This window comes from Entelurus aequoreus, linkage group LG17, assembly GCF_033978785.1.
Source record: "Entelurus aequoreus isolate RoL-2023_Sb linkage group LG17, RoL_Eaeq_v1.1, whole genome shotgun sequence".
Classification (NCBI taxonomy): Eukaryota; Metazoa; Chordata; class Actinopteri; order Syngnathiformes; family Syngnathidae; genus Entelurus; species Entelurus aequoreus.
This window is the reverse complement of record NC_084747.1, coordinates 38,496,033-38,520,783: the sequence shown is the minus strand read 5'-3', so window position 1 is coordinate 38,520,783 and position 24,751 is coordinate 38,496,033. Positions and strand designations below refer to the sequence as shown.

At 40.3% G+C, this 24,751-nt stretch overlaps 1 protein-coding gene and 1 long non-coding RNA gene across 9 annotated transcripts in view; one reads left to right on the top strand and one right to left on the bottom strand.

Annotated features, from left to right (window-relative positions):
• The window catches only part of adamts12 (ADAM metallopeptidase with thrombospondin type 1 motif, 12), a 69,965-nt gene that overhangs the window by 6,992 nt on the left and 38,222 nt on the right, over window positions 1-24,751 (bottom strand). For 6 of the 8 annotated variants that reach the window (XR_009821719.1, XM_062025673.1, XM_062025674.1 and 3 more), the window contains 17 exons: window positions 22,108-22,285; window positions 21,034-21,224; window positions 20,882-20,965; window positions 19,992-20,116; window positions 18,857-19,006; window positions 18,537-18,680; window positions 15,324-15,468; window positions 15,157-15,249; window positions 14,919-15,064; window positions 14,671-14,840; window positions 14,437-14,570; window positions 13,916-14,036; window positions 3,927-4,171; window positions 3,656-3,797; window positions 2,018-2,144; window positions 1,729-1,939; window positions 689-1,663 (listed from right to left, as the gene is read on the bottom strand). Coding sequence is in view for 6 of the 8 variants with exons in the window: in XM_062025673.1 (XP_061881657.1) it covers window positions 689-1,663; window positions 1,729-1,939; window positions 2,018-2,144; window positions 3,656-3,797; window positions 3,927-4,171; window positions 13,916-14,036; window positions 14,437-14,570; window positions 14,671-14,840; window positions 14,919-15,064; window positions 15,157-15,249; window positions 15,324-15,468; window positions 18,537-18,680; window positions 18,857-19,006; window positions 19,992-20,116; window positions 20,882-20,965; window positions 21,034-21,224; window positions 22,108-22,285 (3,381 nt within the window). In the remaining 2 variants the exon portion in view is untranslated. Of the gene's footprint in view, window positions 1-688; window positions 1,664-1,728; window positions 1,940-2,017; window positions 2,145-3,655; window positions 3,798-3,926; window positions 4,172-13,915; window positions 14,037-14,423; window positions 14,571-14,670; window positions 14,841-14,918; window positions 15,065-15,156; window positions 15,250-15,323; window positions 15,469-18,536; window positions 18,681-18,856; window positions 19,007-19,991; window positions 20,117-20,881; window positions 20,966-21,033; window positions 21,225-22,107; window positions 22,286-24,751 lie in introns of those variants that run through there. The other 2 variants (XR_009821720.1, XM_062025680.1) reach the window with 2 other exon arrangements.
• Window positions 41-24,751, top strand: LOC133632883 (uncharacterized). Its single transcript, XR_009821722.1, has 3 exons — window positions 41-146; window positions 22,509-22,594; window positions 24,628-24,751. It is a non-coding gene; the product is annotated as an uncharacterized LOC133632883 (long non-coding RNA).

Sequence of the window (24,751 nt, the reverse complement as noted above, 5' to 3'; positions counted from 1 at the left end):
ATAGCGACTTTGTTAGCTGATGTTACATATCCTATTTTGCAGTCACGTTGTTGTTATGATAGAATATACAAATTGTTCGTTGCTTCTATTGGACTGCATTTGTGTCTGTGCACGTGCTCTTTGCACATACATATTGGCAAGACAGGGTGAGTGATAAGCCTGAACGCCAATCAAATTCATCGGGCTGACATGTTTTTTTTATTCAATTGAATTAGCAATTGTGAAAAATAGAGATATTTACAAAATTATGTATGTTCTGGTCAACCACTAATGGTAACAAAAGTTTGCCGGTGGTGTTCTTATATTTTTTGGTATGGCAAATTTAACTATGAGCAAGTTGCAAACAGCCCCTTTAACTATCTTCAATTATTATTATGCTTTCATGCAAACTACACTCCAATAATTATGTGGGGTTTTATGAATTACCATCGTAGTAAGTTGAAGTTGCTGGTAGGATCCTCAAATTTGCTTAGCGTCTTGCTGTGTACTTTTGAGGAATTTCAATCTAAAAACCCTACCCATGTAATATGCAGACCTCAGCTTACTACAGTATGATAATTAATTATAACAATATCAATGGAGTGTGGTCAGCATTAGAACATAACAAAAATGTTTTTAAATGCTTGGAAAATAATGGCATCGCACTTTCTTGGTATAATATATGATGGCCCTAAATGTCTGCACCCACCTCACTCCAGTTTCCTACGACCCAGAACACTTCCATACTGACTGGCCCTCCCTGGTCCTGGGAGGGGCTGCTCCTGGGATTTGAATCTGGCTGATTCTGGCTGTCAGAGCGGTTGCCTTTGGAATGGGTTGGGGTTTCTTTGGCAGAGTTGCTTTTCTTGGTAGTCACTGTGGGCTTCTTCACTTTAATAACCTTAATGGTAATCTGGGGGAATGGTGCAGTACTGGAATGGAATGGAGCTTGTGTTGTGTTGAGACGGGTTTTGGGTGGAACCGAATGCAACTTCAACATGGGAGTAGTTAGAGGAACCCTGTGCATCTGGGGGCTGTATGAAGAGATGCGTGGGTTGCTGTCATGAGTGATCTTGGTAGTGACATGTGAGGTGAAGAGGGAGGATGTGGTGGCTTGTGTGGTTGTGTGCATGCAAGGAACACTTGTTTGTAAAGTGGGTGTGATGTTTATATGTGACACTGGTGTGGTTGATTTAAGAGAACTTTTGACCCAAGTAGTACCAACGTCCAGATCGATAATTCCCTCCTCCTCTCGTGGCCTATCATCTGTGATGTAGTCATAACCAGGACTGTTCATCACCACGTTTGGTGTGCTTCCATCCTCAACATCCACTCTTTCCTCTGTTTCTGTATTTTCCATACTTGTTGCTTTCCTCTGATTTTTCTCGACAACATTAATGTCATAATGATCGGTTGATGGGATCTTAGAGGTTGTGGCAATAACTGCTGTGGCTGAGGTCCTTGTGAGTGGGGGAGAACGCTCAGTAGGGTGGCTCTTAGGCAGGTAAATGCGGCGGTATTTAGGTGGAGGCCCAGGACGTCGTTGAAGCCTTGAATTTGGGCAGCTCTGCAGAGCGCACAGAGACCGGGTTCGTGGTTTGGTTGCAAGGTCGCACTGCTTTTTGGGTGCCAGAATACATTTCACGGTGCGGGAGCGAACTCCTCCTCCGCATGTCACTGGACACTGGGAAGAAGGCCGATTATGATATGATGAGAAAATTATGCTACATAATTCTGAAGAGAACTTACATCTTCCCAGAGTCCAACATCCCAATCTTGTCCACAAGGTACATCTCTGTTGCACGGCACAACAGGTTTAGGTTTGAGGAGGTGCTTGCACTCCACTGGATGGAGCACCCTTTCCTCACCCAAAACTGTACGGACACAAAGAACCGTACGCTTCCGCAAGCTGTCCGAACCACACGTGGCCGTGCACTGCTGCCAGCGACCCACCCACCACCTTAAAACAAAGGGAGAAGTGAGACAGAACGGCCAAAAGATTGATGAAAAATAAAACACTAATCAGGAAGATTTGGACCTGGCAGGACAATCTGTGGTCTTGCACCTTCGGTGTCTATCTTCTGGACGACTCTCTGGGTCACAGAGAGATTCGTCTACAACACCCAAATCCAACTCGAAGCAACGTGCAGGCTGGTGCTGCTCACCTAAGACAGACAGAAAAAAGGTCTAGCACCTAAGTCTGTAAAACTATAATCACAATCATCTTGTGATTATAGATCATATTATAGATCATGAGATGGTTTTATAAATAAAACCATCTCAGTAAAGCAGAATGAAACCAAACAGGAGCACAAACGCAGCGCATACAGTACCCCCACTAAGGCCTAGCAGTATCCCATGGCTAGGGTACTTACTTAGGGTGCTTGAATCTTAAATGACATGCACTATAGATTGCGAAAAGGTAGAAGATCATGATCAAGGTATACTATCTGGGATCAGAAAGAATCATTACCCTGAAATGTATATCAAGTAAGTGCTTTTTCCATGGTGATGCTGCAAAATACAAAGTAAGATAGAAACTGGATGTTGCTCTGCGTATCGCAATGACCAGTATTTCTAATCTTACACTTGCACTGCAGTCACAGTGGTAGATATCTGATTCATAGTTTAAAAGAATACATTTGAGTCACTTAAACCAAATAGTGTAAATCCAGCCTTTGTGCAAATGCTGAGAAATGTGATTGCTGAGTCAAAATATATAATATACAAAATATTGTAACTAAATAAACTGGTAATTATAACGCTAGTTAATACATTGCAGCATATTACATTACCGTATGACCTGAATATAAGATGACCCCTCTAACTTTAAGAAAAAAGTAGAGCCAAATTAGGTCCAAATTAATCTTAATCTTTTGAATATCAGTGAAATACCAACTGATGGATTCAAAAAAGCAATGAAAAATATGTCATATTAACTGCTTGACACTTGTTTGATGAGCCTCTGGTATTCGCTAACTTTCGAACAACATTTAAGACACTTTCAAGTGGTTTTATTTGTTGCCAGTTACTGGTGTGTGTGAGTGACAGGAGGAAATGCTCTGACTTGCTTGGGGATAAGTCATTTGGTGCCACTTGTTTGCATGTACTGTATAATACATCTACATAACCCAAAGATAAAAAGATGGGGTTTTTTTTACTTCTTTTTGAAGAAAAAATATTCACTTATATTTGGGTCCATACGGCAATACCCATATACAATACAAAAGTATGCCACCCAGAGAACCTGACATTAAATCCAATCAACATTAATAATCTAATTTGACTGCAATGATTATTCTGGTAATGTCAACATTATTTTAGGTGTACAGTAACATTCATGTGAAAAGGATTTTAACTTATGAGCATCATCACAACAATTCAGTCCTTAACTGATGAGGTAAAAATCCTAATTTGTGGCACAAGAAAGCACTATCGAAAGGCGAAATGTCTGAAAGGGTCCCTATTATTAAAAAAAACCAAAAAACTCCTTACCTATTTATAACTGTTTTTGTGTATCTTGGATCCCCATAAGTACCGAAAATCACGGACACATGTCGGAGATATTTATAGAACAATCTTATCTTCTTCCAAACTACATGTTGTGTATACCACAAGGAAGTGTTTTAAATGTAAGGAAAAAATCATCCCTTTAAACATCAAACACAGGACCCACCTAGTCCACAGGTAGTGCTGCAGTCTGTCCATGCGCCATGTCTCCACCAGTACATGGGTTTGACAACATCATTTTCTGTTTCTTTGGTCTTTTTAACAATGTACTCGTACTTAAGGCCTGGGTTCTTCTCCTGAAACAACAACTGGACAACAGCATGGATTATCATGCAAAGGGTCATAATGCCTATGATGGGCTTAGAGGCCATTCTTTATTACAAAGTATTACTATAATGTTGACATCCTTCAAGCAAGGAATCCTTAGGTGGGCATACCTGGAGCATGACTGGCTCTCTAGTGGGTCCAGGTGCGGTGAGGTTCTCCATGTTCCCACTACGTTCATAGTAGAAGGTGGTCCCACCAGCCTGGTACTCCCCATTCCATTGGATGATGTAGTTGCCGTTGAGAAAGTACTCCTCAGAGCCCTGTCTTCTCAGAGCCAGGAAGTTACCTGCCTCCTCAGTTTCCTTTACCAGGATGTCCCGCGCCCCCTCTGGTATCACCCCCACATCCACGTACCCTGTCAAAATCAGTAAGTGGTGTGGGAGTCACGGCAAGGTAATACAGTATATGGACCACCATGGCTTGTGGTGCACGCACATTCAGACGACTACAGCTTCACTTTGATCTTTAATAGAGGGTGGGCTCTGTCTGCGGGATTGGTTGGCATGTGTGTGTTCGGCGTGGGGGGCACTGCCCTGTCCCTGCTTTTTATTTTGTTTGGATGGGAGGGGAGATGGCGGAGAAACAAGCAACTGTGAGTGGAGTCTGTGGAGTTTAATGATGTTTGTGGGAAGGTGTGTGTGCGTCTTTCTATTTTTGTGCAGCAGGGGAGTTGCGGGGTGGGGGGTGTTGCACTTATGTCTAGGCCTTTTGAAGTGTTACACATTTGGGAAGCTGTGGCGAGCAATAGAGGGAGACAACATGGGTAAGAGCGACAGCTTTATTGTTTTTGGCTTTTTATCGTTTAAGCTGCATTTGCTCAATGTTAACCAATCAATCAGTCAATGTATTTCTATTTGAAACATGTTAAAACTTGACAAGCAAACATTTTTGCTCAAGTGTTCAACAGCCCAAAAGGAGTGGGAAGAAGCAGAGCTTGTCTGATCCCACCCATGTGCCCAAGCAGCATTCAAAAAAGAAAACAGAAAAGTAACCGAAGCAAGCAAAAACTACTCTGTGGGAAGAAACCTTGGATAAAACTCAGGCTCTTTTGGGTGGCCGTCTGTCTCAACCAGTTGGTTAGAGAGAGAGACAGTAGAGGGACAGAGGGTAGCGAGAAATAAGAAATAGCAATGTTCAAAAGGAATAGGATAAAGCAGAGCCTATTTGATTGTACCCTTATGATTTTGTCCCATCATGAGTATCTGATAGTGATATCAAACATTTTACTTCAAATCTTCTTTTGTATACTTTGTGAACACCATCTGCTTGTACTGTTTCTTGCTCATATCAGTACATTGTTTGAGTTCTTTACTTAATCCATTCCATAGTTTAATCTCACATATAAATGCTTTCAAAGTTGTGCATGTATATAAATGTTTTAGGTTCCTTCTATTCCTAAGATTGTATTTTCTTTTGTTGAGAAGTACTGTTGCATATTTCTGGGCAGCCCTGTGTTATTGGCTTTGTACATGATTTACTGTGTAGTTAAAATTAGGAGGTCAGCCGTTACAGCCAACCTCCAGACCCTATCTGTACTGTAAAGTTCAAATTTGAATGAGCAGTCACGCACGGTTCACCGTGCGTGACTGCTCGCCGTCTGTTCGCTGTTGCGAAAAAGCTAAGTAGCGCTCTATCTGTGTGCTTTTAATTGTTCTACAGCTTTCTTTATCACTTCTCAAACATTTTTAGTGGTACTATTTAACTTGCAAATCACCCGATCTCTGTCCCACCACCCTTTCCTCAGCTAGCTAGCTGCTAAGCTAGCGCGGAGAAAGGCAGCGCCGGTCAGTAAGAAGCTACTCCTACAGACCGCGACCACTTCCCTGAGGACAGCAGGAACTTCACTCGGTGACAGAAAACACTGTGAGTAATGGCTTCCTGCGCGTCTTGCACCATACTCACGGAGAGGGTGGCTCTGCTAGAGGGCCGTGTCCGCCAGTTAGAGCAGAGTAATGTCGTAACTTTAGATGTTGCGGACACATCTGCTAGCGTTAGCTGTAGCGAGCTAACTAGCCCAGCTTGTAGCAGTCCTAAGCGGCCTACAAGCTACGGTGTACCGGTTGAGACGCATAATAGATTTAGCTCTTTAGCTAGTCCTACACCCCAGTCTACCGGGCACCACACCTTAGTTATAGGGGACTCCATCACCCGAAACATAAAGCTTAGCAAACCAGCCACAATAAAGTGTATCCCCGGGGCCAGAGCACCTGACATTGAAGCTAATCTTAGGGAGCTAACTCGCAACAGGCCTAGTAAACACGTACGACAGGCTAATCGCACCACTAATTATGCGAATATAGTTGTACACGTTGGCTCCAATGACACTAGAATGAGACAGTCAGAGATTACAAAGAGAAACATAGCCAGGACTTGTGATCTCGCCAGAAAGATGTCCAGGCATCGAGTAATTGTCTCTGGCCCCCTGCCTGCGAGAGGCAATGATGAGAGATATAGCAGATTAGTCTCGCTTAACAAGTGGTTGGCTAGCTACTGTAGGCAGCAGGGACTAACGTTTATTGATAACTGGCCCTCTTTCTGGGGCAAACCAGGCTTGCTGATGAGAGACGGCCTTCACCCTAACCAGGAAGGCGCCATCATCCTGTCTAGAAACATAGACTACTATTTAAGTCTCACTTGACTGACTACACTAGAGCAAGCCCGGTCACAGGCAATTACAATGTCTGTTAGTCCGGGTGAGGAGTCAGTTAAGCTAGAACTAGCCAGCGCCAGGCTGGATAATCCATGTACGCATAGCAATTCTCTTAGAATAATACACAATTCACATAATGTTTTTTCTGTTGTGTCTGTGTCAGGGGTGGACATGCATTCTACTGAGGTGGCAAATTATGATATGTCCAGTCTATTGCAGCACCAAGCAAACAATCGGAAAATTCCCGTCATATCAATTCCTAGATATGGTCGAAACTATTTAAAGTGCACTACGCATAATAAACGCAACATAGTTAATATTGCCACTACGGATAATCTTAACAAAAACTCGTCAAAACAGCCCAATACCTATAATATGGGCTTTTTAAACATAAGATCATTGTCTCCCAAGGCGTTATTGGTTAATGAGGTCATTAGTGACAACAATCTTAACGTCATTGGTCTTAGCGAAACCTGGCTCAAACCGGACGAATTTTTTGCGCTCAATGAGGCATCTCCTCCTAACTATACGAATGCGCATGTTGCCCGCCCTCTTAAAAGGGGAGGGGGTGTCGCACTAATATACAATGAAAATTTCAACCTTACCCCTAACCTAAATAATAAATATAAATCGTTTGAGGTGCTTACTATGAGGTCTGTCACACCGCTACCTCTCGACCTGGCTGTTATCTACCGCCCCCCTGGGCCCTATTCGGACTTTATCAGTGAATTCTCAGAGTTCGTTGCTGATCTAGTGACGCACGCCGACAATATAATCATAATGGGGGACTTTAATATCCATATGAATACCCCATCGGACCCTCAGTGCGTGGCGCTCCAAACCATAATTGATAGCTGTGGTCTTACACGAATAATACATGAACCCACGCATCGCAACGGTAATACAATAGATCTAGTGCTTGTCAGGGGTGTCACCACCTCCAAAGTTATGATACTTCCATATACTAAAGTAATGTCTGATCATTACCTTATAAAATTTGAAGTTTTGACTCTTTGTCAACAAGCTAATAATAATAATAACTGCTATAGCGGCCGCAACATTAATGCTGCCACAACGATGACTCTTGCTGACCTACTGCCTTCGGTAATAGCACCATTCCCAAATTATGTCGGCTCTATTGATAAACTCACTAACAACTTTGACGATGCCTTGCGCGAAATTATTGATAGTATAGCACCGCTAAAGCAAAAAAGGGCCCCTAAAAGGCGCACCCCATGGTTTACAGAAGAAATTAGAGCTCATAAATTATCATGTAGAAAACTGGAACGCAAATGGCGCGCGACTAAACTTGAGGTTTTCCATCAAGCATGGAGTGATAGTTTAATAACTTACAAACGCATGCTTACCTTAGCTAAAGCTAAATACTACTCAAATCTCATCCGCCTCAACAAAAACGATCCTAAATTTCTGTTTAGTACAGTAGCATCGCTAACCCAACAAGGGACTCCTCCCAGTAGCTCCACCCACTCGGCAGATGATTTTATGAATTTCTTTAATAAGAAAATTGAACTCATTAGAAAGGAGATTAAAGACAACGCATCCCAGCTACAACTGGGCTCTATTAACACAAATACGACTGTATATACGACGGACACTGCCCTCCAAAATAGTCTCTCTATTTTTGATGAAATAACATTAGAGGAATTATTACAGCGTGTAAGTGGGATAAAACAAACAACATGTTTACTTGACCCACTTCCTGGGAAACTTATCAAGGAACTGTTTGTATTATTAGGTCCATCAGTGTTAAATATTATAAACTTATCACTTTCCTCCGGCACTGTTCCCCTAGCATTCAAAAAAGCGGTTATTCATCCTCTGCTCAAAAGACCTAACCTCGATCCTGACCTCATGGTAAACTACCGACCGGTCTCCCACCTTCCGTTTATTTCCAAAATTCTCGAAAAAACTGTTGCACAGCAGCTAAATGAACACTTAGTGACTAACAATCTCTGTGAACCTTTTCAATCCGGTTTCAGGGCAAATCACTCTACGGAGACAGCCCTCGCAAAAATGACTAATGATCTATTGCTAACGATGGATTCTGATGCGTCATCTATGTTGCTGCTTCGTGATCTTAGCGCCGCTTTCGATACCGTCGATCATAATATTTTATTAGAGCGTATCAAAACACGTATTGGTATGTCAGACTTAGCCTTGTCTTGGTTTAACTCTTATCTTACTGACAGGATGCAGTGCGTCTCCCATAACAATGTGACCTCGGACTATGTCAAGGTAACGTGCGGAGTTCCCCAGGGTTCGGTTCTTGGCCCTGCACTCTTTAGTATTTACATGCTGCCGCTGGGTGACATCATACGCAAGTACGGTGTTAGCTTTCACTGTTATGCTGATGACACTCAACTCTACATGCCCCTAAAGCTGACCAACACGCCGGACTGTAGTCAGCTGGAGGCGTGTCTTAATGAAATTAAACAATGGATGTCCGCTAACTTTTTGCAACTCAACGCTAAGAAAACGGAAATGCTGATTATCGGTCCTGCTAGACACCAACATCTATTTAATAATACCACCTTAACATTTGACAACCAAACAATTAAACAAGGAGACTCGGTAAAGAATATGGGTATTATCTTCGACCCAACTCTCTCGTTTGAGTCACACATTAAGAGTGTTACTAAAACGGCCTTCTTTCATCTCCGTAATATCGCTAAAATTTGTTCCATCTTGTCCACTAGCGACGCTGAGATCATTATTCATGCGTTCGTTACGTCTCGTCTCGATTACTGTAACATATTATTTTCGGGCCTCCCTATGTCTAGCATTAAAAGATTACAGTTGGTACAAAATGCGGCTGCAAGGCTTTTGACAAAAACAAGAAAGTTTGATCATATTACGCCTATACTGGCTCACTTGCACTGGCTTCCTGTGCACTTAAGATGCGACTTTAAGGTTTTACTACTTACGTATAAAATATTACACGGTTTAGCTCCAGCCTATCTCGCCGATTGTATTGTACCATATGTCCCGACAAGAAATCTGCGTTCAAAGAACTCCGGCTTATTAGTGATTCCCAGAGCCAAAAAAAAGTCTGCGGGCTATAGAGCGTTTTCTATTCGGGCTCCAGTACTCTGGAATGCCCTCCCGGTAACAGTTAGAGATGCTACCTCAGTAGAAGCATTTAAGTCCCATCTTAAAACTCATTTGTATAATCTAGCCTTTAAATAGACCCCCCCTTTTTTAGACCAGTTGATCTGCCGTTTCTTTTCTTCTCTCCTCTTCTCCCCTGTCCCTTGCGAGGGGGAGTTGCATAGGTCCGGTGGCCATGGATGAAGTGCTGGCTGTCCAGAGCCGGGACCCCGGGTGGACCACTAGCCTGTGCATCGGTTGGGGACATCTCTGCGCTGCTGACCCGTCTCCGCTCGGGATGGTTTCCTGTTGGCCCCGCTGTGGACTGGACTCCCGCTGATGTGTTGGATCCACTGTGGACTGGACTTTCACAATGTTATGTCAGACCCACTCGACATCCGTTGCTTTCGGTCTCCCCTAGAGGGGGGGGGGTTACCCACATATGCGGTCCTCTCCAAGGTTTCTCATAGTCATTCACCGACGTCCCACTGGGGTGAGTTTTTCCTTGCCCGTATGTGGGCTCTGTACCGAGGATGTCGTTGTGGCTTGTACAGCCCTTTGAGACACTTGTGATTTAGGGCTATATAAATAAACATTGATTGATTGATTGATTGAGAATAAAAAGGAAGTCTAAGTCTAAGTCTATTGATGTGTGTACTGTACCGTGAGGGAGATATGTATGCTTGTGGGGACTAATAATGCGATTAAAATTGGGGGACATCAAGGCCATGGTGGGACCCTACCATCCCAAGCCCCCCATACCCTAAGTGTCTAACATGTAGCTAAAATTGAGGGATGGACGAGCAGGGGACAAGTAGGAGGACTGGAGCCCCATAGAGGCATCCTCATCCCCCCGCCATATCTTCCCGCAGGACAATCCCTCGAAGTCTTATGTGTGTGCGTGTGTGCTATAATTAGGAGGAGCAGAGTGCGTGCGTGTGTGAAGTGAAGTGAAGTATATTAATATAGCGCTTTTTTCGAGACACTCAAAGCGCTTTACATAGTGAAACCCCTTCTACAAATCCTTTAAGCTACATTTAAACCAGTGTGGGTCGCACTGGGAGGAGGTAGGTCAAGTGTCTTGCCCAAAGACACAACAGCAGTGACTAGGATGGTGGAAGCGAGAATCGAACCTGGAACCCTCAAGTTGCTGGAACGGCTGCTCTACCAACCTAGCTACACCACCCCGTGTGTGTGTGTGTGTGTGTGTGTGTGAGTGTGTGTGTGTGTCTATGCTTGCGAGGGGAAGCGTAACAGCAGCCAGTTTGATATTAACTGTCAAAAAAATCAATCATTATTGGTGATGTCCTCATCGTCCTATGTATAGCGCCTGATAGACGCTACATGTATTTTCGATGAAATAGTCACTTAGTAAATAATGGCCTCACGGTCCAGCCGAAATCTTTGTATGTGTTGAACGATTGTCCAAATGCGGCCGATATGCGCAGGATATGTGCGAGAGTGGGAGTGGTGTCAAGTGAAGCAGAAACACAGCCTGGTAAATGAAGTGCATTTTGATTTTTGATTGTTAATTCGGAGCGGTATTATGGTCCTTTATTCCTCCAATGGATGTTGAAGGTGGACACCAAAACAGATTTTTTTTCCCTCAAATGCTTCAAATCTGATATTTTTGCATCAGATTTGGACCACATCAGGAGGTAGTCCAAATCCGTTTGCAATCTGACCTTTTCAAATGTGACTGCAGTCTAAACGGCAATTCACCTGTTTGGAACTTGTAAGTCATCTTTGGTTGAGGTACGTTATTCGTGTATGCCACACGATCACTTTCCTTTTTACAATTCTCTTCCTCCTCCTCCTGCAGTTGTTTTCCAATATCTGCCTACTTCCTATACACAACAGCCACCGCACAAACCCACTAACATGCTGATCTGTGGCGCCGATATTTTTCTCTGGTAGTAACGACTTCCTTGTTCAATTACAAAATCCAGTCAATATTCTTTGTTTTCACTTTATCGAACTGCACATTCAAGTGACGTCGAGGACACATTGGGGCCTGTGCGCGTTTATAATGGAGTCTGATAAAGATCACATTTTACTTGTCACCCGGAAAAAAATCTGATTTCGAAAAAATCAGATTTGGTCCACTTTGACCTGCAGTATAAACATAGTCCAATTGAAGCGATCAGAAGAGATTTGAAAGCTTTATGGAAGTCTCTTTTACCATTGTGTTACGTGTGGAGTAGACTACATCTAAATGCAATATAATGTTTCGCCTTCTCGGGGCACTGGACTTATTGCAGCCACAGAAGCACGTTGAGGCAAAAGTACTTAGGTCAATGAGAAAATACAGGCAATGCAGGATTTGACAGGGAACACCCAAATTTCAGGTTTGTTCCACCAAGAGTGCACACCTTAGATAAAGGCGCGCAGTGAAAGACTTATGTTTGCAACTGCAAAGTCTTTCTTCTTAAGCACATGGTAGAATAGCACCTGTGCTGTGCATTCGCGTCATGAGACATTTGCTCATCCCATCACTTCTATTCTTATGTATCTAATATCTCTAACTTACTGGACTATTTCTTATTTGGATTCATTCTGACTATTCACTTTGTGCTAGGTTGCCACTGTCATTAATGTTTGCGAGAGGAGGGAATAAATTAAATGATACACACACAAATTTAGTCACAGGCAAGCAAACTTGCGGTGATTTTTTGATAATTTTGAGTCTTTGTATTTTATGTATATTATAAATTGTGTCAGTAACCATCAACAAATCTGCTTTAACATACTATAATTTCGCTCCATGTGCATAGAATCATGCTGGGACGTAGAGCACATGCGATTGGCCGAGTGTGTGTACACCTTTATAGTACGAGTATAATGGAAAGACAAGTTGCCTCTATATTATAGGGATTGTCATATATATCTGATTTATAATACTAAAAGACTCACAAAATCCATCCACATATTTTCTATCGCAGGGGGGCTGGAGCCTATTATCCCAGCTGCACCCTGGACAAGGCACGGCCTCATCGCAGGGCCAACATTTCCGCATAAAAATTTATGATAAAAAAAATATCAATTTCACAGAGATTCCTGAGCCATTTGAGAGTCAATGAAGAAGCCAATCACATGATCTATGACGTTTACTTCAACAACCTACTACTCACGACATATTTCATCAGAGCCTACAGCGACTACTTTGGGACTAATTATGATCCAGAACCTTATATTTTTTAGCCTGAACACAAGGAGGATGAGCAACAAGTTTTAGAAGCCAAGTGCTAAACGGATGCAACTTGAGTGAAACACTTGATTCAGCTGAATTGCTAAGGGCTAAACATACAAACTAACCATAATACACCATAATAAAACAAACAGTTACTGCACAAGGTCCGCTCTCGCTGGGATAACGACCGACGGCACAATCACATAATCCTGTTTAGATGAATAAGTAGTCACAATCTTCACGAAGAGAACACAGGTGCCGCAACAAGCGTGTTTTTGTGTCTTTTTCGCCATCTCGGGGGATGTCAAAGTCAACCAGCCTCTCAGTACATAGCCACATTCATCTACTACTAGGTGAGAGGCATGATTTATAATCTAGAATTAACTTTTACAAGTTTTGAGACGAAGCGTGTCAGTGTGTCAACAATATAGCAGCCTAAACTAGCTGTTAGCTCACTGCCATCAATGCGCTGCTAAAATAAGCTGTCTGGGTTGGTGCTTATGATAACAATATCACTAATACAGTACTTGGTTAATATTCAGGTCACAACATGTAAATGGAGTATTGTTGGTGGTTTTTGAATGGTTATTTAGAGGGTTTTATGAGCGCATTAGAGTACCCTCAATCCGTTGACTCAATTATTAGCTATTTATTTATGATTTTGAATGTATAAAAAAAGAAAAACAAACATGTTATTGCCTTACATAGGGATTGTGAATGATACACAGCACATCTCTTTCCAATTTTTGCATATTTTCAGTATCACTAATCTGTGCAGTACGAGTCTCCCATGTGATGTCATTTTATCCCGACTCTCCAGAGATTGCAGAATATTTTGCCAGCGGAATATTCAAAATGGTCGTCTGAAGTTATGGTGTTTTGTGGATGGTATTTTCAAATAATCTGCAGATTGCAAATATAATTGGAGTTTAACGGACACATAAAACACAATTCATAATATGAAGTCAACTCGTTTTTTCATTATACTAATATTTAAAACACTGCAAGGTTTTATTGTATGATGGCGACAGCTTGACCCTGGAACTGGTTAATTTCATGATTAGTATTCTGGAACTGACAGTTTTTAAACTGGGAGGTTTCACTGTAGTTTACACTTTTACTTGCTCAAATATAATTTCCGGTGAACTCACCGAAGCCGTCTCCCTTGTCAAACGACCTATAGACAGTCTCACAGCTTTTGCCATCACCCAAACACACGCCACAACGATCCTCCACTGCATTGGAGTCGATGCCATAATCACAGCCCACCTCCTTAAGACAGAAACACACAACCATAAACACATTAGAGACTCACACATGGGTTACTTAAAATCAGAAGTATCCGTAATTAAGGAGTTTATTAAAATATTTTTATAAAATGAAATGATATATGAATGGAGTATCGCAGACCCCGACTAAACAAGTTGCAAAACTTACTCAGGTGTTACCATTCAGTGGTCAATTGTACAGAATATGTACTGTACTGTGTAAACTGTAACGATTCATATATGTATTCTCTTCCCTCACAATGTGCTGATAAAATTTGTTTGGCCTTTTTGATTTTTCAGTTAACCCTCAGTGGAAAAGGTTTGGACACCCCGGATTTATGATGTAAGATGTTTCATAGGTACATCCACTCTCTCTCTCTGAGTGTCTTACCCAGCCACACTACCTTGCACACTCCGTTGACACAGATGTTCCTTGAGTTGTTGTTCATGAAGCACGGTGTTCCGTCCGTCACAGTGTCGAGCATCTTCTCCGAAAAATACTCATTGACAGGTCGGCAGTGGAGCTCACAGGGATTTACTGCAGTAAAACGGGGGGCATATTTTTTTGTAAATGCTTCCCCCTACTGGAAGACATAAAAGTTCATAAATGGGCTTAGGGGATGTGTGGCAACACTTACAGGGGTTCGCCACAGGAATCCATTTGTAGAGCTCGTTGTGGTAGGGCACAGTGTCAAACTCACTACACAGCATTTCTCTAAAAGTCGGATTATTCTTCTGGCAGGGTTTAGTGTTACAGGTCCGATAACGCTTCCTCTCACCCGTACAGTACTTCCCTCCGAACTCCGGTCTGTGGAGGAGAGCCAAAGTATTTTGTAGAAGGCAGAACTATAAAACGAGTGCTACAAAGAGTAAAATTAGCTCTTACTTGGGGTTGTTACATTCTCTCTCAGCTGACTGAACTCCAGTGCCACAAGTCCTTGAGCAATAGGACCAAGTACTCCATTGTCCCCAGCCTCCATTCACCGTCTCAGGCAGTTTGCCCACAATGACACACTCTCCAGAGATACACCACTGAGGCAAAACCAAATTAAGTCTTTTACAGCCAGAGCACAATACAGAAGCATCATGTTAGGTCCACTTTTAGGGTTTGGCACCCAATCTACCTTCTCTGGTCCACAGCGCGTGCCATCAATAGGTGCGTCCAGTTTAGAGCGACAAGTGCCATTCACAGAGCACCAAAGAATCTGGCAAACATTCTAAATAATGACACAAATCTCCAGATATGAGACTATTATCATGCTTTCTCTTTAACTTGCTGAGTAATACTTACATCCACCTCTGTGCAAAAGGTGGCATTCTGACCATACTGGAGCTGACATTGATGGTGCGTGGTGTAGCGAACACCGAGGCGTGCCAGTGGGGTTGTCAGGTCTCTTTTGGAAGGACGATCATCCAGGCAGAAGCCCCATCCACGACTGAAAGACATAGAAAGATAATAAGATGGTAAACAAGAGACATTTTTGACTATTTTATTTATTTGTATGGCAGACTTCAGGGAGTCCCAGCAGCTTGGGAAAAATTAGGAAATGCAGGTAAAACTCAAAACATTTGAATATTGCGCAAACGTTCGTTAATGTCAGCAATTCAACTTCAAATATGAAACTAATATGTAATATAAACTAATTTCATGCAAAATGATATATGTCAAGCCTAAGTTATAATTTTGATGATCATCGCTTACAGTTTTTTTTAAACCCCTACATTTTCTGAGATTTTCAATTCAGGGTTTCCATAATTTGTAAACCATAATCATCAAAATTATACCAAAAGATGGCTTGAAATATCTTGAGTTGCATGTTTTGAGCCAATCAGTTTCACCTTGTAAATCTAATTGCTGGAATAAACAACTCCTTGTGTCATGATCTATTGTCCCGGGCCATATCTTTATTTATTTATTTTTGGTTATTATTGTCAATTTAGTGTTCTGTTTTGTCCTCAGCAGTCATTCCTCTGTTTACTTTTCCTGTTGCCTAGGGCACTGAATGGACACACCTGTCTTTAGTTAATGATTTGTGGTCCCACCTGTCACATCCCCTTTATTTTCTTTGTTCACCCAGCCTTAAGTTGCTGGATCAATGTTCGCCACTTGCGAAAAGTTACATTCATTTGCCACCCTCTGTCATTCCTAATGTAAGTTTGCTAGCGACTTGCTACGACACTTATGCTAGTTCTTTGTGTAGCTTTGCCGTAGCTCAACCATGCTAGCGGCATGTTTATCTTTTGTACTTTTGCCTTCGTCATTGGGATAAATCTTACTGTACGCTGCTTCTGCCACTTCCTTCTAATCCTTCCACATCCGTGAGAACACCACCCTCGCAGCTATGCGCCCCCACGATCCCAATACTTTTGCACGATATTCATATTTTTTGGGTTTCACCTGTATATTTTTTTCAAACAGGCAAAATAGATAGCAATATAAATAATATTTTCAATTCCTACGGTGACAGAGTACTGTAAATAGAGCGGAAAACTGTACTCCAAAAACAGTTGAGCCTGAGTAGACCCACACTTTAAAAACCCCTATGTTGCATGTTTCCTTGTCTTTCCTTAAAATTAAATACGTCGACAATTATACAATTAGATAATTGCATGGTTCTCAACTTATTTATAAGAAAACAGTGGCAGGCAAGAGTGCAGTAAAAAAAATGTAATCCAAAACTCAAGTAAAAGTAATGTATCACTTTACAATAGAATACACTTTTTAAATTTAGTTATATATTACCTCCACCAGGATGTTATGTAATCATGGCCATTAGTTTGTTGGTTGGTCTGTTAGATAGCAAAATAACTCAAAATGTTATTGGGGGCTTTTCATTAAACAAGCCGCCATCTTATTGCAGGGCCAACATAGATTAGCAGACAAACATTCACACTCACATTCAGACACTGGGGCTAATTTAGTGTTGCCAATCAGCCTATCCCCAGAAAGCCGAAGAACCCGGTGAGAACTGCATTCGGGATTTTGTTACTATTGGGTGGTAGGGCCTGGTGTAGGTCTGCGCTTTCCGAGTGCTTTTGTGGTAGGTCAATAAACACTTTATAAATCCTTAACAAACTGCTGTAACCCATATGTGATAGTGAGCTGCAGAAGTGAATTATACTTATAATTATAACTTATAAGTTATACTTATAATTATAAGTGAAGTGAAGTGAAGTGAATTATATTTATATAGCGCTTTTCTCTAGTGACTCAAAGCGCTTTTACATAGTGAAGCCCAATATCTAAGTTACATTTAAACCAGTGTGGGTGGCACTGAAAGCAGGTGGGTAAAGTGTCTTGCCCAAGGACACAACGGCAGTGACTAGGATGGCCGGAAGCGGGGATCGAACCTGAAACCCTCAAGTTGCTGGCACGGCCGCTCTACCAACCGAGCTATACCGCATTGATTATTTTATTTATTTATTTATTTATTTATTTATTATAATTATAAACATTGATTATTTTGAATATTAAACAAATATTATTATTGTGCATACTTGATCTTAATTTAAGCTTCTCAACAATAATTGTTGTCTCTTAAAAACTGGAAATAATGAGTTAGATACAAAACAACTTAAGTAATATTTATTGGGTTGTAACCGTAAATGTCAAAGCCTTATTATAGAGTGAAAAATATATCAACATTTACTAATATGTTATTTTAATCCTGCAAAACAGTAATAAAGTTACCGTTATTGTACCGTGATACTAAAATCTAAGCGTTTTTTGTCTAAGAAAATGTCCAATAGACGTCTACTGAGCTCCTAGTTATCAATATTGTATGTAACAGAATTTCCGGTTTTGTGTTTTTATTTTGTCACATCTGTTTCCTGTTTGGATTATATCATTACCTTTAAGGCTCTGGTAAGAAATTGCAAGGGAGCACACCTATGTCTATGATTTGTCATTAGGGATTGGTGTTTTATTTAGCTCAGCTGGGGCTTAAGCTAGTCACCGGAGATTGGACACTATTTCATTTTGTATTTAATTTTTATATATAAAACGTAGTATCATAGCACATGCTACATACTGTAGTACAGTTGGTGGTGGCTTGCACCTTCGGGTGCACCCTGCCTTTAAACCAAAAGAAGAAGAAGGAGCTAGTCGCTGGTTTATTAATTTTCCTGTGATTCTTGTTCTCTGTGTTCGCTTTCTTTGTTCCATGCTTTCCATTGCATCTCCAATAGCTGTTTTCCTTGTATCATTCCCCTTTTGGGGTGCATTCCTGTTTCCTCCTCCCATTGTGAGTTTATGTTAGCCCAAGCTGCTTTGTTATTTTGGTACGAAATGTTGGTCTCTCACCATGTCCTTCCTGGGTTAATGCTTCACAAAATGGGTTATGAAACCTGACACTGTTTGGATAAAGATGATAGCCTCTAACAGTCCGCAATGAGTCGACGTTTAGCTTCAGATATTGTAAACATGGTGGGCCAGTTTTTTTTCGAATCAAAAACTTTGAAATAAGACAACCAAAGGACCACAAAAGCTTGAATGTGGACTCACTCAAGGAAGCGTGTGATGTACTCCTTGGAGCAAGACGACCAAGTGAGAGGTGAACTGTCATACATCAGCTGTCTTGACATGATGAAGGGGTGCCTCCCTCCCAGCTCACAGTCGTTCCCCTGGCCGTCGTGATGAATTCCAAAGCTGCGCTCATACACATTCAACAATAAGAAGATCTGCTCTCTTACAAGAATAGCTTTCATTCTCTCATAGTGTATTGTATGTTGCTATTAACAAATTCTGAACAATCGCGGGAAAGATAGTTGCAAATGAAGCCCCCACATTAGGACGTACAGCTAACAAACCATTTTGACACTGACCTGTGACCCATCTCATGGGCAATGGTGAAGGCGACAGGTAAGCCTGAATCCTCGTTAATGTTGCAGCTACGGTGCGGTTGGCACATCCCCGAAAGGTGAGACAGGCCTAAGGTCTCACATGGTTGGTTCATCCCAGCACAGATGTCCTTCCTGATAGGATCAAGGCGTATTGAAGTAAAATATATAGTTGGAGTGAACACACTGCAATTCCTGTCTAAAAACTGGCAACTCAAGTACGTACCCCTCACAGAGAATGTGTTTAAATTAGTCTGGAGTGTGAATATTTAGTGTGAGCACAAGAGGTGGGAATCTTTGGGCAAATCATAATAAAAACTTTTCAAAACAGGTTACATTTAACAAAATCTCCTCCTGGCTGCTGACATACTGTACACGCAGTGTTGGCCACATTTTTTATTTTTTTTTAAATGTATTTTTTAAATTTTACCTACAAACAATCACAGAATGTTAATAAGTCTAATAAAAGGAAAAAGAACAACCCCAACTCCAACCCAATCACAGCTTTACAATAATTAGGATAGAAATTTACAAAGCAATTAAGAATATATACAATAATTAAATGGAATACAATAAAAAATAAAATAGAACAATGTATTAACATTATCAATAATAATAATAATAATAGTTGTTAAATGTTTTAATCAAAAAAGGGATCCTTAAAAAAATTACAACAAAAAAATACTTAATTTTTTTAATCGATTCTCGAAATGATAAATCGATTTAGAATCTTAATAAGTAGAAATCGCAGTGCACGTTAGACACCATGGGCTCCTCCACCTTTCTTACACTTGAGGATGCCCCAGAGGTGCCTAATTTGGTTCAGGTCTAGAAGAGACATACTTCATCATCTTCATCTTCTTAGCGTGTCATCTTTGAAGGCTTATCATGTTGGTAAGCTGCCTGTTGGAATTCATGTTCCCTGTCCATTCATGCATCCCCAGAATATGATGTTACCACCGCCACCAGCACTGTGCTTGAGTGTGTTACTTACTTGTGTTACCAGCTAATGAAACAAGTCAGTGTGTTAGGTCATGTTTAATGGAAAGTAGGACACATACTGTATACTCTATATACAATTTTATAAGCAAGTGTGCCTGTGTGTGCGTGGATTACTTACCTGGTGACCAACACAGCCACGTCATGATGGGCAGGATGCGTGTCACTCTGTGGATTTAAGTTCTTTTGCCAGGCACAGAAGCTGGACAAAGTGGTGTCTGCATGGTGAACGATCTTCAGTCCTTTCTGGGACAGCCAGCAGAGTTAAAAAATGCCATAATACCAAACATCCATGACAGTTAAGCTCAAAGGTCAAATATAATGTGTCTGTCAAATCATTTCATTATTTTTTTTCTGTACATTTACAACACTTCCTTGTGATCTACATAACATGTAATGGTGGTGCTTTGGTCAAAATGTTGCAGAGATTATGTTTACATACCACCTTAAAGGCGCTTTTCGGACTGTCTTAAGAATGCGCTGTTTTGCGGGAGGTCTTATTTAAGTGCTGTACTCCAGGCTAAGCCCCTTTCAACTGAGTCTCTACCCCGTCAACCATGTTGTAATTTTTAGCGCTTCCATATCAAGTCTATACTGACAGATGTAAGTTAAAACTATACGCTACTTTTTATTACAAATAGCATGTGCATTTACGAACCAGTCTGCCCCACAACAAGAGGATAGAGAAAAATAAGGAACTTAGCGACTACAACTGAAGAAAAATGTCGGACTCACGCAAAGCTCTGCGAGTAAACCATATATGGAGATATCCGCTGCCGTAGCTAACGTAAAATAGTCACTAAAGTCTCAAATTCCAAACGGCTTGTTTGGAGCAAGTTCGCAAGAAAGCAAGACTGTTTTATGAATATCTTCGCCATGCCACCAAGTTCACATTTTCAGGACATGTGGGGTTCCCAAATACACAAAAACAGGTGCTAACAGGTAAAAAAAAGTTGGTTTTGCATAATAGGACCCATTTAATGCAAAAAAACAACATAAATGTTTCTTTACCTCTTCTTCTTGTAGTAAAATCAGTCGAACCAAGATGACGTGGATGGCGTTCCCAATGCTGGCGTCATGGAAGATACCTGCCACCTTTCCAATATAAAATGAATTGAGTTAACAACAAGTGAGATATGAATGTGACAGAAGTATAGCCTCACCATGTTCATAATGGTGAAGATGTAGGACTCCACATTGTCGCTGCCATGATATTCAATGAGTTTGGAATCCGCCACTACCATGGTCTCCACCCAACGCTCCCTGCTGACCGAGCGCTGGGAGCGGGACTTCATGGGACGGTGTACCCTCTCCCATTCCTCCCGCTCTCTATCCACTTGTACATATTTGGCATCTGATGGACAAAAACATTAAATTAATTACAATTTAAATTAATTTAATTTCATTAAGTCATGAACGAAACAAAAGGTCACACGCACAGTGGACGCCCAAGGAAGAACACATTAAGGTTTGGTGAAGATCTGGATATAGGAGCAGTCACATTATTTCATCAATGAAACAGTTCACTTACCAGATCATAATGGTACTATATGTCTTTAAGTCATCCTCTATGAACTAAGATATAGCTTGCCAATTGCTGTAACCAACTAACTGAATAATCTCACTTTATTATCAAATTACAAGGTAAATTCTAATATTGCAATACAATTGGTTAAAAATGTACAAACTTTAAACCTTGTCATAAAACTAAGACTTTTTTCTTGAAAATATAACATTTTTGTCTTTAAAATATGCCAGATGTTTTATGTGCAACTTTTCTTTTAAAAACATTCTACTTGGTTTCTAAAATACGCAATTTTTTTTAAATGTGGAACTTTTTTCTCATAAAAATTGATTTTGTTCTAAAATACAGATTTTTTGAGGGGGGGAAATGTGCAACTGGTTTCCTTAAAAAATACATACAATTTCCTTTTCAGGCAAAACATTTTTTTAGAAATACCTGTCTTTAAAAACTACTTTTTTTTTTTAAATGCCTTGTTTCATGAAATGATATGTTTTTTTTCTTGAAAATATGCAAACTCATTCTCAAAAATATATTCAATTATTTAAAGAAAAAAAAAAAAAAAAGACTTATTTTTCCCAAAAATATACAACGTTATTTTCATAGGTTTATGACTTTATTACCGCAGTTTATACTAATCGGACACACACACAGCTTCTGCTGTTGCTAATGGGGATCGAAATAAATAAACTAAACTAAACTAAAAAATACACACCTTGAACTCCGCATGAACTACGTGCATGTCTGCCCTCCGGACTGCGTTTCTCCCGGTGTGTTGCCGTGGTAACTCTTGGGAGGATGATGTGGGGCTCTGGAGACCCTTCAAGATCACTTGGAGATTTGGGGAGTGGCTCAATAAAGAAGTGTCCCTCAGGCAGGGAGAAGAAGCCTCTCTGTTGAAAAAAAAAAGAGTAGATTATTGAATATGGGTAGAACTGATATAATGTACAAACGTATTTACAACAAGTAATAATCATCCAAGATTGTGGTGCTCATATTAAACTTAGACATTGGCTTGAACTACCTGCAGATTTCGGCCGTGTTAGAATTGTCAATATTCATCTAATGAGCTTATAACATCCTTCCATGTCTCCCTTTCTCCTTTCCCCCCTGCAGGCACCTCCTGTCTACAGTCATAGCAGCAATAAAGTGACTTCTTGCCAAGTATTCGCTACAAGTTCTTACTGGTGAAGCGCACAAAAGTACGTAGACACACGCCTTCAAGCACAAACACAGACAATTATTCAGGCACACAAAAGATGTTCTGGCTAGTTTTCTTTGGGGTTGACTATATAGACAACTTGGTGTTATGAATGTTCCACCGCTGACCCTGGTTCAGGGTCATCTTTATTAACTTGATTTTGAGTGCATATGTGTGCGTTACTGTGTGTCTGTGCGTGTGTGTGACGTTTTAAAGTCCAAACAAGCCTGGACTGCTCAGGGTTGAACTCCTCCCTCTCTTTATAAAAGATGACTGACTAGTGCTCTACACAGAAACAGCCAATCAAAAATAATGGTTTTATTGACACTTTCAGGAATGATTGTGGTGCAACGTGGCATCATACGGAAAACTGTGTCCAATAGTTTTCCCCTTGGTAATTAAACAAGGTGGCTAATCCGAGCCAAAAGCAGTTGCGAGAAATGAGGCCATGTGTTTGACTATAGTCTTGGTTTCATCTGTCCTGCTATTCTGCACTTTTGCACACTTTAGATGTATAGGTCAGTTTCATAAGCATGGGGGGAAATCAATAAAACATTTCATTCAACTTTTTGCACAGTATATCATGTTTCCTCTCGGGGGTGTTAATCCACCTGCTATACTTTGCAAAGAAGAATAGTGCCAGGCAGCTATTTCAATTAATTTATAAGTGGGATTTGATATGAGAAAGGGGCAGCAATCACTACAGTACAGGGGCAGGCTACTACAGTACTGCACATTGTTTTGCTGCTGTTTAAAAAAAATATATGCTGCTTACTCTAACATGATGTCTAAATATACTTTTTCCTTTGACTAATTCAAACGACTTAATCTATACTGGACTGTAGTAATTTCTCTTATTATATTCTACATACCTTTGGAAAGAAATGTGTGGGTCCTCTGAACAATGTTTGACACCTTTTTTTATTGATCAGTATTGATTGATGGTGTGAATAATAGAAAATCCTTTTTACATATGTCAAAAAAAAAACAAAAAAAAATCTCTGCATACAGACTGTTGTAAATATTTAGCATTTCATGAGACCATTTAACAGTGACTAAGTGGTACAAAATGGATGAATTGATGGATGGATTTAGTTTTTTGTATGTGATGACAGTAATGGCGGAGAAGAAAAATACAATAAACACCAGAGATGTGACTATTGGAGAAACATTCATAATCACAATCTATAGCATAGCCTTGGGTTTCATTGTTTTTTGTGTATATATTTTTTGTCTGAGGAATGGTAGAGGAGTTTTATGAATTATCAACTTATGTTAAATGCCAGTGTTGTATTGAATAAATCTAATGCTGCCTGGGGATCTGTGTGGCACTTACTGTAGTTTCACCTTAGCCATACTTGCCAACCTTGAGACCTCCGATTTAAGGACGTGGGGGGTGGGGGTGTGGTTAAGAGGGGAGGAGTATATTTACAGCTAGAATTCACCAAGTCAAGTATTTCATATATATATATATATATATATATATATATATATATATATATATATATATATATATATATATATATATATATATATATATATATATATATATATATATATATATATATATATATATACATCCTGAAAGTATGCAAACAAAACTGTGTTTAGATAATTGATACTTCAAACTTGCATAAATAAATCTTAAGGAATATAACATAACTTGGCTTCTGAGAGCTTCAAAATGTAATGAATAAAATGCTAAAGTTGTTGATAAACAAGCAATTATTTTAATAATTAAATATGGTAATTTTAAATGAATTATTATGATCATTTAAAATTAATTATTTCAAATGTTTATTTTAATGTATAATTCTATGGCTGGATGTAATAAGGAGTCAGAAAAAATACAAATAAAAATACAATTAATGTTTATGTTTTTAGCAAAATATAGTAAAAATGTATTTCGTTTTTGTTTTTTTAATTAATAAATATGTTTATTTTTAGGTAAGATAAACATAATAATACAATTTATCTCTAGTCTGGATGATTTAGTTCTTGTCACCCTGTTGTCCTTCACGTCTCTTCCCCAAGGATGGCTCCATGAGCTGGGCAAACGCCTGGAGATGCCCTACGTCAACAACACGGTCGGCGGCCCGTCGGTGCACAGCTCGTACATCGCCGCCCTCTACTTCACCCTCAGCAGCCTGACCAGCGT